General features: G+C 36.0%; 1 protein-coding gene across 4 annotated transcripts in view; it reads left to right on the top strand.

Annotated features, from left to right (window-relative positions):
- The window catches only part of TATDN1 (TatD DNase domain containing 1), a 41,042-nt gene extending 29,206 nt beyond the window's left edge, over positions 1-11,836 (top strand). For all 4 annotated transcript variants that reach the window (XM_058564904.1, XM_058564907.1, XM_058564905.1 and 1 more), the window contains 3 exons: positions 6,871-6,941; positions 7,970-8,096; positions 11,650-11,836. In XM_058564904.1, the coding sequence (XP_058420887.1) occupies positions 6,871-6,941; positions 7,970-8,096; positions 11,650-11,752 (301 nt within the window). In that variant the 3' untranslated portion in view covers positions 11,753-11,836. The remainder of the gene's footprint in view (positions 1-6,870; positions 6,942-7,969; positions 8,097-11,649) is intronic.
- The last annotated feature ends 232 nt before the right edge of the window (positions 11,837-12,068 follow it).

Below are 12,068 nucleotides of genomic sequence, written 5' to 3'. Positions count from 1 at the left end.
TCAGTAATTATGTAAGAAATTAAACAGTATATTACTATTACAAGTTAAAGCTCCAAAGTTATAAACTACTACCCTGTGTTCCAATAGCGGAAAGTAATTTTGTTTTGAGATCAGCAGCTAGCTTTCTTTAGCAATGCAATTTATTCTCAGGTCATTTTATCCCTTTAAAACATACGTGTTCACAGCATTGTCTATACATCTACACAAGTGACGTCTGACCATCAGGGAAAGGTCACGCTGGGACATGATCTTCTTAATGTATCTCTGTAGGCCGAGAAACTGGGGCTCAGAGACATTAAGAAGCAGGTCTAAAGTAACTCAAGGTGTGAGAACCTGTGTCCTCTGGATCCCCACTCGGTGACCTTTCTGCTCTTATAGCACACCAGACCTCACACCCAGCACAGCCAGCCAGCACAGCTGGGTCCCTGGGCTCTTTTTCTTTCAGATAATTTGGTGAGCTTCCACCAGTGTCTTTTCTCAGGATGTCAATGTAGCTCACTAAATAAACTGCAAAATAGTAAGACTTGCTTTCCCTCTTTAGTGTTTCATTCCCTTAATATTACTACTTTTCTGATTACATTATTTTTTACTAAAATCTCCTTAAGAAAATAGAATCATGAAATTATTTGCTATAGAGTTCAGATTTATTTAAATGTCGTAGACGCTTCTTCCATATTTTAGATTGATGATTTAATTAATTTATAAATTAATATGGAAAGGAGTACATGCATAATGGATTAAAAAGTCAAGTAGTACTAAAAGAGGTATAAACGCTGTCAACACTATCTCCCCAACATGCCCTGTACCCTTAAGTCAACTTTTCCAAAGACAGCCACTTTTTTCTTACTGCCATATATCTAAATATTATGCATATGCTATTATCTCTTAATAATTTTATTTTATTTATTTTTCCCCCAAAGCCCCAGTAGATAGTTGTATGTCATAGCTGCACATCTGTCTAGTTGCTGTATGTGGGACGCAGCCTCAGCGTGGCCAGAGAAGTGGTGCGTCGGTGCGCCCGGGATCTGGACCCGGGCCGCCAGTAGCGGAGCGCGTGCACTTAACCGCTAAGCCACGGGGCCGGCCCGCTATTATCTCTTAACTCATCTCTTTAATTGTCTGTTTTCATTAAGTTATATGAGCATTTTAGTTCTTATATCCAATAAGGCCCTCCCACCTCCATTATTTCCCCCACAGTCCTCTCTATGTAGTTATTTCAGAATTTTTGGTTATATGCATATTCAGCAGTGTTTTAATTATTATGTCTATGTAAATATTGTTGATTGCTGAACCATGTGGTGTACTACTTTTTTATTTTCCTGGAGTAACTTTCCTCATATTTTTATTTACTTGACTTTCTTCACAACTTGAACCTTCTCACACTTGCTAACAGCTCTGTAAAATGCCCTTATCTATTCTTCCACACGAGGAAGCCTGTCTGGATAGTCTGATAGTTCCATTAGTCCCTGACTCTTCCATCTTTCTGTTTCAGTTTGGACTAGTGTCTCTTCTGTGATAGAACTCCTATTTTTAGATCCCATGTATTCCATTTTGTTTTGATGGAACAGTGTTTGAAAATAAATTTATTCTTCTCTTCCTCTTGAAAGTTTACCTGGATAGTTAATGAAAGAGAAAAATAACACACTTCCACTTGATATTTTTTCTAGGCATAAAATTCTAGGTTAGAAATCATTTTCACTGAAAATTTACATTGTTCCATTTCTAGGTTCTGATGTTGAGGATAAGTCAATTGCTGTTATAATTCCCAGTCCTTTCCCTGTGACCTACTTTTTTATCCCTGTAGAATATTTTAGTTCTTTATCTCTGGTATTACCAAACTTCACAAAGGTGTTTTGATGGTTTTTCTGTTGTTCAGAATTTGTGCATTCTCTACTGGCCCCTTCCAGCTAGAGGCTCATCTTTGTCAATCCTGGGAAATTTTCTCGATTTTTTTCTATTTCTTTGGACCTCCCAGCCTGATACTCTGATCTCATTTTTTTATTCTACAATTTCTATTTTTTTCTATTTTCAAAAAGTGCTTTATTTTTCAACCTTTTTAATGAAAATTTCTTGAGTTTTTGTTTTCAGTCTCTGAAAGCTCTCTTCTATTTTTTTCTACCATTATCTTGTTTGGCAGATGTGGCATCATCTCTCTAAAGATATGCATTAGTAGTTTTTTAAAGTTATTTTCTATTTGCTATGTAATGCTTTTATTTCCTCTGAATTCCTTTTTCCTCTTTGTTTTGGTCTCTATGTGATAGAAGCTTTCTTCAAATGTCAGGCAATTTTTCGCTTTACATTTAAAAAGTTGAGAAGAAAAGCTCTTTGGAAGCTCTGTGGGGAGATAGCCCATCAACCGGCAGCCCACACACGACCGACTGACTGGGGATTCCTAAATGTCAGCTTGCTGAGATCTTCCTCTGGGTTGGTTCAGTTTCTCCAGAGAGGGATCCTATCCTCTGGTCCCTGCTGGAAAAATGTGCTGGGGATTCATAAATGTACCTGTGTCCTGGAGCAGGGTAGGCTTGGAGAGAGGATCTCACCATTCAGTAAGCTCGCTCACTGGGGATGGGGGCAGAAGTAGTCATCTCCGCACTAATTCACTGGAAAGTAATCCGCGAGTCCCATCTTCTCTTACTCCGCCTTCCAAACAGTCCCTGTTTCAGTCCCCTGCCTTCTCTCAGCTGTGAACAGGTCTGCTTGTCTTCAGTATCTCTCTCTGTAGGCACATAGCACTTAAGTCACTTAGCACATAAACATAGATCATTTATCATTTCTCCATCCACTTTCTGCTTTATATTTTGGATTAGGGGTTAGAAATGTCTCCTAGTTTCATCAAAAAATGCTATTTCTTTTTTTCCTTCTTATATTGGGATGATTTTCAAGAGAAGGGAGTAGAAGGCCTTTGTTTCACCAACTTGAACCATAAGTCTATCTTAGAGATGATCTTGAGTTTATAAAGACTTGGATTTAAGCTAATCACATGCGTTTTTTTCCTCCTACATTAACTTGGAAGTATTTAATCAAAGTCAATATTTCTATCCTTATTTTGAAATTCGATTTACTGTCATCTTGACCTGAGTCTGAGGTATGGTAATTTAATCTATTCATACTTTCCATGATATAAAGTCTTTGGTTTCCAAAGATTAAATTAGAACTTTTTCCCCCAAGAAAATGGGAAAGTTTCAAATTTGACTATAGCATCATATAGTTGCTCTTCCTTAAATGGGAAACCTTATTAAATAGAGATACTGGCTTTGATTAAAAATATTTCTTTTGGTAGTATATATTTCTGTATATAGATCAGTTTTTACAAGCATGGAATACATGTAGGAAAAGGCTAAGTCAATCAGACATGATTTCATGAGATTAAAAATATGCAAATAATTTGATAATTTGGTGAAGTTTTAAATTTAGTATCCATATCAAGCATATCAGTGTATTTTAGAAAATATTCATATTGACCAATTATTAAGCTGGCTGACAATAAGAATTTTGGTTTTTTTAGAGACCACTAATAAAAAGGCTGGTACTTATGGCAAACTAGACATATATTTCCCTCTTATCTCTCTTAAAATCCTACTAAAATAAAATCATAGATATTTAAAAAAGAAAACCTATAAAAGCAAAGAAAAAAGGCCAGAGTTTTACTAATGGAGAAATGTTCTATAGATTTCTGGAAGACGGGTGAACTGGAAGAGAAAGCTTAGACTATTCCATGAAAGTGCCTCAGAGGAGATGGGAGCAGATTTAGCAGACAGAATCCCAGAGAGGCTTTGTGCTTATATTTAGTGAGAAATAGGACCAAAACAGGGTGATTGGAAGGCCTATACAGGCATGCGCTACATAATATTGCGATCAACGACGGGCTGTGTATAAGACGGTGGTCCTGTGATTAGTAGCGTATCGCCTAGGTGTGTAGTAGGCTACGCCATCTAGGTTTGTGTAAGCACACCCTATGATGTTCCTACAACAATGAGATTGCCTAATGACGCATTTCTCAGAATGTATCCCTGTCATTAGCCATATAGAGATATCATTCCCCATTCCACTGCCATGCAGATTACAGAAGCAACAAGCATTTATACTCAAGGGGAAAATATTTTTTTCTCAAGAAAACTGAACAAACTGTATAGTGAGGGCCAAGACTTGGAATGCTTATGTTGATTCCAGGGGAAAGCATTTAGAGAACCAGCAGCCCAACAATTAGCTCTCTACCCTCTCACCCTTAAAGGAAGTTGCAGGTGCGGTCCTGGCCTGTCCCACAAGGAGCTCCCAGGAAGAATCCCCACTCAGAGAACTGGCAGTAAAATAGTTCTGTTTACACAAAAGCAGAGGGAACCCAACACTGGCAACCCAAGCCTCCTTAAATATAAATTGATAACCAAGGACCACCAGATAAATGAGGTGAACCAGCAGAAAGAAAAAGACCAAGATAAACAGAAAAATTAACACCAGAAGAAACACTTAATTTAGGGAAAAGATCTTTAAAAGACCTGATATAGTGAGGTTTGAGATGTTACATCCACAAAATATGAACAGAATGATGTAAGAAAAAGAACATAAACAAGTAAGAGATCCTTAAGGATTAAAAATGAATGTTGGTGTTAATAGCACAATTGGAGGAAGCTAGGAAATCAACACATTCAACAGAAAGATACGTTTTACCTCTACAAGCTACCACTATTAGGAAATAGTAGACATAGGGATTTTCTCTTTGTACAAGTATTCTAGCTAATAAATAAAGGGCTAATAGAATTGTAAGAATTATAATATCAACATTTTGCAATTCCTGGTGAACTAACAGATCTAGGCATTGGGCAGCCACTGGCTGCCTTACACCACAAAAATACAACCTGATATTATGTGCCTCTAGATAGAGCAGACCACACTACCTGTGAAAGTCTTGCCAAAAAAGAAAGAATTCAACCTGAATCTGATCAAGACTCAAGATGGTACGCTAGATGTCCTATAAGAAACACTGAGGACAGAGGAGCCTGTTCAACTGCAACACAGAGATGAAATCAAGAGGGGGAAACTCTTCAGAGCAAACTACTGGGTTTCTTCAACAACTAAATTTTAGGCGGCAAACAACTGGGTTTCTTCAACAAATTTTAAGGGGGAAAAAGAGATGCAGGAGAACTTAGTAGGTTAAGAGATTTAGAATACTGACCGGTTGCAATGTGTGGCCCTCATTTGGATCCTAAGTCAAACAAACTTAATAAGACAATTTGAATACGGGATATATTATGATAAAAGACTTGGGTTTTTCTCAGACGTGATAATAGTATTGTGGTTACATTTTTTTAAAAGATATTTATGCTCAGAGAGATACATACTGAAATATTTTCTGAAATAAATGCTGAAATGTTGACACTATACAACATTTGAATTTCCTTCAAGCTAATACAGGAGAGGGTGGGAATACGTGGATGGGGCAGGATCTTCCAGGAATTAATAACTGATGGGGCTGGATAATGAATACATGGGGGTTCTGTATTATTCTAGTTTTACATCTATTTGAACCTCTCCATAATAAAAAGTTGTAACATGCTGAAATTAAAAATGCAATATAAGGACAGTATTTGTCATAATCACATTATATAGCAAACTATCCCAAAACTCAGTGGCATATTACAGTAAGTGTTTTTTTCATACTCATGGGTCTCTGGGTCAGCGGGGGTCTGATAGAAGCTGAGCCATCTGCCACAGGCTACATGTTGGGTTCAGATCTGCGCCATGTGTTTCAATCCTGGGTACCCAGGCTGAAGAGGTGACAGCTACTTAATGCATGCTACTGAGAAGATCACAGGAGTGCCATCCAAATCACAAAGTGCATTTCAAGCCTCTGGCCATATTATCCCATTTGTTAAAGCAAGTCTTGAGGCCATGGCCAGAGTCAAGTTCCTTCCTACTAAGAAACCATGGCAAGGGTGCAGATACATAATTCTGTGAAGGAGACTGAAGAATTGGGATGAATAATCCAGTGTCTCAGGGTCTGAAAATGAAAGTTAAGGAAATGAAAGTTAATCTCCCAGAAAATGATGTATGAAAGAAACAGCCAAGCAGACAGTTCAGGAGTCCTAAAATTGACTAATAAAAATCCCAGAGAGGAGAGAGCAAATGAAAGAAGAAAATTGCTTTTTTTCCATAATGTTTTCCCAGAGTTGGGGGGGGGGGGGGTTTAAATCGGAAGGTTCCAGCTACCTAAATGGATGAAAAAAGTCTTATGCCCAGACAGACAGATCATCAAGTTTCAGAATGTCACGAGTAATGGAAGATCCTAAGTTTCCAGATGCGGGTGAAAGAGCGCCTAAAAAGAAATGAGAATCAAACTGGCGTCTCCTAACCAGCTTTTCAGTTTTATTCCCTGTTAAATACACATAGTTCTAACAGTGATCAGGACTGTCATCCTTTGTGAAGATGCTATTTCTGATTAGTGAAACATGAACTTTGATTCCTTCAAACCAGTGAATCCCTGTGTATTTGGCCCATAAAGGAATTGGTCATACCTTCAAACTCAGCCTTAGGAGCCCCTCTAAGTTATGCAAATTACCCAGAGAAGCAAATAAATTCGTTAAAAAAGTTCTTTTACTTAGACTGATACAGTAAGTTACTGGACAGTCATCTGGTAAGCACAAAAAAATGCATCCCCCTAAAGGCAGGATCTGGTTGGAATAGATCTTAATCTGGATTCTATAAGGATAGGAATGTACAAATACTTCCTAAAGTATACTGCCATTGTAGCCAACCAAAGTTTTGTTTGGGGATTTTAGTTTTGTAATCTGTTTTACACAAGTTTATAATATGAAAAAGAAGTTATTCTTCATTAAATGCACCTTTTTATTTCATATATATCTTTTTTTTAAGCTCACTGAAAACTGAGGCTAATTTGGAAGTTTTGAAGTCAATACCTAGTGAAAAATTAATGATTGAGACTGGTAAGTTCATGTTTTTAGAACTTTAATTTCCATATTAAATCATACTAAAAAGGAGCTAGAGCTAGAACAATATTTTATTTTAAAACAGCACACTCAACCTCAACAGTTAAACTTTTCAGAAAACCTTTGGGAGTTGTTATCAATTGAGGGAAAAATATTTATACAAGCAATTTTTTCCATTTTAGAAGCTTGACTAAGCCTAAGCACTTAAAAATGGAATGTCAGAATATGTGGTAACTAAGGAGGTTGTTGTTATGGATATTTTATTAAACAAGGAGTCTTAACCAAGTATTTTACCTCAGAGTTTCAAAAACTATTCAGAATTTTTTTATACAATGTCTTCTTTGTAGTGGCTTAATTCTACAATACTTTTTAAATAAAGTGTAAAAATTCAAATTGTTTTAGTATAAGAATTTTAGAAATTAATCTCTTGCCTCTTAAAGTTAGAAACTAAAAATTGTACGTAAACCTTGAACTCAAGGTTCTCCTTATTCACACGGACTTTTTTAGTAAAGTCAAGATCGAGCCATTCTGAAGAAGTCAGGTTTATTTCCTTGGGGAGTCATGAAAACTAAATGATCTTATTAGAAGTACAATGCTTGTAAAATGTGTAAGCTCTTATAATTATTAAATAGGTAAGTGAATAATACCAGTATTCAAAACCACTGTTTCACATTCAGTAGGGGCAAACAGAAGTTTGTTTAACTTAAATGTTTTCATGTTACAATTGTATTTCTTTTAGCTTTAGGCCTTTTTTTTTTTCAAGCATGACATACACCAACAATAATGTTAGTGGGAAATAAAAGGAATACAAGTGAGTCTTATAAAGCACTGAATAATTTGTACAATTCAAGATTTTATCTTGTGCTTTTCTTAGAACTGTTTTCTATTGCTTTTTAGCATTTTTTAAGCTGAATCATGGCTTATATTTTAGAGGTTATATATTAGTTTGACAATGTTCATGAAAAAACTATAATTTAAAAAGGTAAACCTCTTAAGAGACTTCTCTTTTCTTTGCTTAACTCGAGATGCACCTTGGTGTGGAGTCAAAAGTACACATGCTGGTTCAAAATACATAAAAACTTCATTTCCTACCAAAAAGAAGTGGGAAAATGGGCACTGTTTGAAAGACAGAAATGAACCCTGCCATATAATGTGAGTATTTTGTTTTCATGGTCTTCAAAACATTAAAGTCAACCACCAAATACCATTTACAAAATGAAGTCAATGGACAGAATTCAAGTTGGGTGAAATCCAAATGAAGTTCAGATCAAAGACCACCATTTTAATGCAGTGATGTGGAGGAATTTGCACCTGAATTGCTCTGTCTCAGCTCCTCTTTTCATATTCTCTCAACCCAAAGATTTATTACAGCAGAGAGAACTTCATGTAACTTTGGTCTTTTGTCATTTTGTAGGAGAGGGAAAAGATCTTAAAGCTATCCATACATAGAATCACCTGACCTGGTTTAAGTTTTGTTCCCATGCAGCTTTCCTACTGATGGTTTTTATAGAAATGCAGTCTTAGCAGGAGACCTTCTTAGTGGTATCTGTGTTTTAAATGATTTGACAACCTTAATAAACCTAAGAAATAACGTTTCTTTAAGCCTCTGAACAAAAGGACAAGTTATAGAGAGAATTTCCTTTTTGAACCAGGAAAAAAAAGAAAGGCAGAACTTTATAGAATTTTATTTCCTTAAAAAACAGTAATTCATAATCATTTTTTGATTATAATATATAGTACATGGGAAAAGAGGGGCCATTACCCATTTAACTGTCAAGGAGCTGTAGAGCATATTACAACTTAAAGAAAAAGTCTGTTACATCATTTTAATGGGCACATCTTCCAACTTCTTTTGTTTGCAGATAATTTAAATCTAGACTGTATCGACCTAGTATGGTTTACCAGTTCAGGCAATTAGACATATTTATAACACATTCATAAAATTTAATATTGGATTGTTATTTTAGATTGTAATATAATTCCTTCCATATGTACCATCTTTTTTTTTTTTTATTTTTTTTTTGTAGTTTTTAACTGGTAAGAGTATTAGGTAAGCCAGATATAAAATTCAGCAGGCAGGAAAGTGAAGAATTATTTCATAAAAATATATTGGAAAGATTTTCCTTTATTAACATGCTAGTGTTGGCAAAGACTTTAAAACCTGTAGGGTGAGGAATATATTTAAATTTTGGTTAGTAAAGAATCATTTGTAATTTTTATGAAATGTAGGTACTTGCAAATTTATTTAGGAGACAATATTTCTGAATAATTCTTTGGAGATTTAAGAGGATACTAGACAATGAACTGGTATTTTTCCAGCAGCCAGCTTAGAGGAAGTAGATGCCAACAGTGTATTGGACTCAGTTTTTCATACTGCCTTAATGTTAAGTACAAGGATAGCTATTGACTTGAGCTACACATTTGCAAGACAAAATTGTAAGGCATTTCTAAATGCAGACTATTAAGAACCAACAAGGCTTGAGTATCAACTGCAGTCATGAAAACCAGTTCTGAATGGGCAGAGCTTGGGAAAATCAACATTTGCAAACTGAAAATTTTTAAACCACATTTCAAAAATACACATGCCTCTAGTCTAATGCTAATTAGTAATCAGCAAGTTAATTCCTAGTCATTTTTATCAAATTCCATCTATTAACAGTTTTATGTTTTAATTATCTTATAGAGATCTTTCCTCCCTTTATTTTTTTTAAGTGTTAACCCAATCTTTTTTTTTTTTTTTAATAATTTATTTATTTTTTTCCCCCAAAGCCCCAGTAGGTAGTTGTATGTCATAGCTGCACATCCTTCTAGTTGCTGTATGTGGGACGCGGCCTCAGCATGGCTGGAGAAGCGGTGCGTCGGTGCGCGCCTGGGATCTGAACCTGGGCCGCCAGCAGTGGAGCACGTGCACCCAACCACTAAGCCACAGGGCCGGCCCCTTTCCTCCCTTTTAGATTATAAATTTCTTGAAACACGTTTTGGAGCTCCTGCCATATGTCAGGAAAGGTTCAAGTTACTGAAGTTACACAAAAGAATCAAGACAGTCCCCGCGCTCATCCATCCACTAGATGAGTAGGTGCCTTGTGCCAGGCACTTTGGATAAATTAAACGAGTCAGACAAGGATCTCTGTCCTCCTGGAGCAAACTAGCAGATAAAAAGTGTAATCCAAGATGGTAGTGCTGTTATAGAGGTATGAATATCTGACCAGGACCATAGGACATAGCAACTGCCTGCCTTGAGCGGAAATAGAGAGCTTAACTTAGGTGACATTTCAACTGTTGATACAAAGTACAACTGTTATGCCAGACCAAGACGAACACCTTGAGCAAGGGCAGACTGCAGAAGGGCTTGGCTGCTCTGGGGGAACAATGAGTTTATTGTGGCAGCAAGTAAGATACATGGGTGCTAAGTCTGGGAAGGTACAGTGAGGCCAGGTTGTAGGGGCTCTTGTATGCCAACCTTAGTAGTTTAGATTTTATCAGGACTGAAGATTTTAAATAGGAAAGTGGCAGTTTTTTTTTTAAAGCTGTATGGTTATCAATGTGGAGACAGGACTGAAGGGAGATGGGTGGTGGCAGGAATCATACTGATTTTGCATAGTATTATGCTTGTAAATTCCAATTCCAAGTAGTTAATAGAGGAAAACTCTGTAGTTTATTAAGAAAATTGGGTCTTCATTGTCAACCTACTAGATTTGCTTGTAGCCTATTTTGACTGTCAGATAAAATTTTGGATAGTCATTTCATGTAGTATATATATTAAGCAAGGCTTTTGTGTTACTGTTATAGAACAATAAAAAAATTCCAGTTAATCTCTAACCTCCGTCCCTGATTCCTTTAGGTGTTCATATTTAAGAAACCCATAAAGGGAACAAAAAGCTTAAGACAGAATATTTCAATGTTTAATTTTGACTTTAGAACTTTCTAATTCATGTATAAAAAATATTCTATCTATATAGCTAGAAAACACTGCTAATTATCATCATTCTAGGCAGAGAAACTGAAAGATTGACACCTGGACTATTCTCTCTCTTGCAGGGAAAAAAGTACAGGAAGAGAAAGCCCCCCCCCACCGTAACCATACATTGTTCCAAGTAAATAACTTCTAACTTCCTCTGCTGTCACTGTGCTAATGATCAGGCAGCAGTTTCTTGCTGTCTTTTAGGACTAGTTTTGAAATCAGTGGCTTTCAAACTTAAGACTGCTATCCCCACAATACGACCTACATTGTGACTCAGTACATTAGTACTTACATAAACCTCAAACAAAAATGAAACAGTACTTCCCTTACTTAAGTGCAGTGTACTTTTCCTTTTCTTCTGACTTTTAAAAAGCTCATCATGACCCACTAATGACCGTGTGATGACCCACGGTTTAAAAGGACTCTTCGTTTCCACTGGGTTAATTCTGTAATTGTGGTACACATACATAATGTGGACTGGTTTTATAGTTTATTTGAACCTGGTTCTTGGCTCTAGTTATATGCAAGAGTGCCCCAGAAATTTGTCTCTACTCTATTTTAAATATCGTAGGAGTAAAACCTTTCTGTTGATGTTGCTGAAAACTTTAATACCTGTTAAGCTTATTATGTTAAAGGTGCTAGTACAGTATCTTCCTTTAAGTAGAAAAGATAATTAAATATCTTTAAAACAGAATATGTACTTGGAAATTTCACCATCCATTTTTGTTTTCTGTTTTGTTTTAGTCAAATACTGGAGATAATGTCAGCAGTAAGAGATGAGGATCCACTGGAATTAGCCAATACGCTATATAACAACACCATTAAAATATTTTTTCCTGACATGTAATTGGTATGTCTTCCATTTTCCATCATGTATGTAAAATTTCATGGTAAAACTTACTGAAAGTCTCAATAAAGGAATTCTTTGGAAGTTGTCTAAAGAGGCATATCATCACTGCACACCAACCCCCTCATTATTATCCATAAAGTCAGATTAGGATTTTTTAATGTCACTTAACATCTTAGTTTAAAACAATGAAAACCCCCAAGTATTTCATTTTGTAATCTCTTCAAAAGTCCGAAAGGACAATTTTATATCAACACTGCAAACACAAAATGGCTAACCAATATACTGATTTTTACATCAAAATTAAACAATTAGC

Source organism: Diceros bicornis, chromosome 21 (genome assembly GCF_020826845.1).
Source record: "Diceros bicornis minor isolate mBicDic1 chromosome 21, mDicBic1.mat.cur, whole genome shotgun sequence".
Lineage (NCBI taxonomy): Eukaryota > Metazoa > Chordata > Mammalia > Perissodactyla > Rhinocerotidae > Diceros > Diceros bicornis.
Note: the sequence above shows the minus strand (reverse complement) of the source record. Positions and strands in the feature narration are given on the sequence as shown.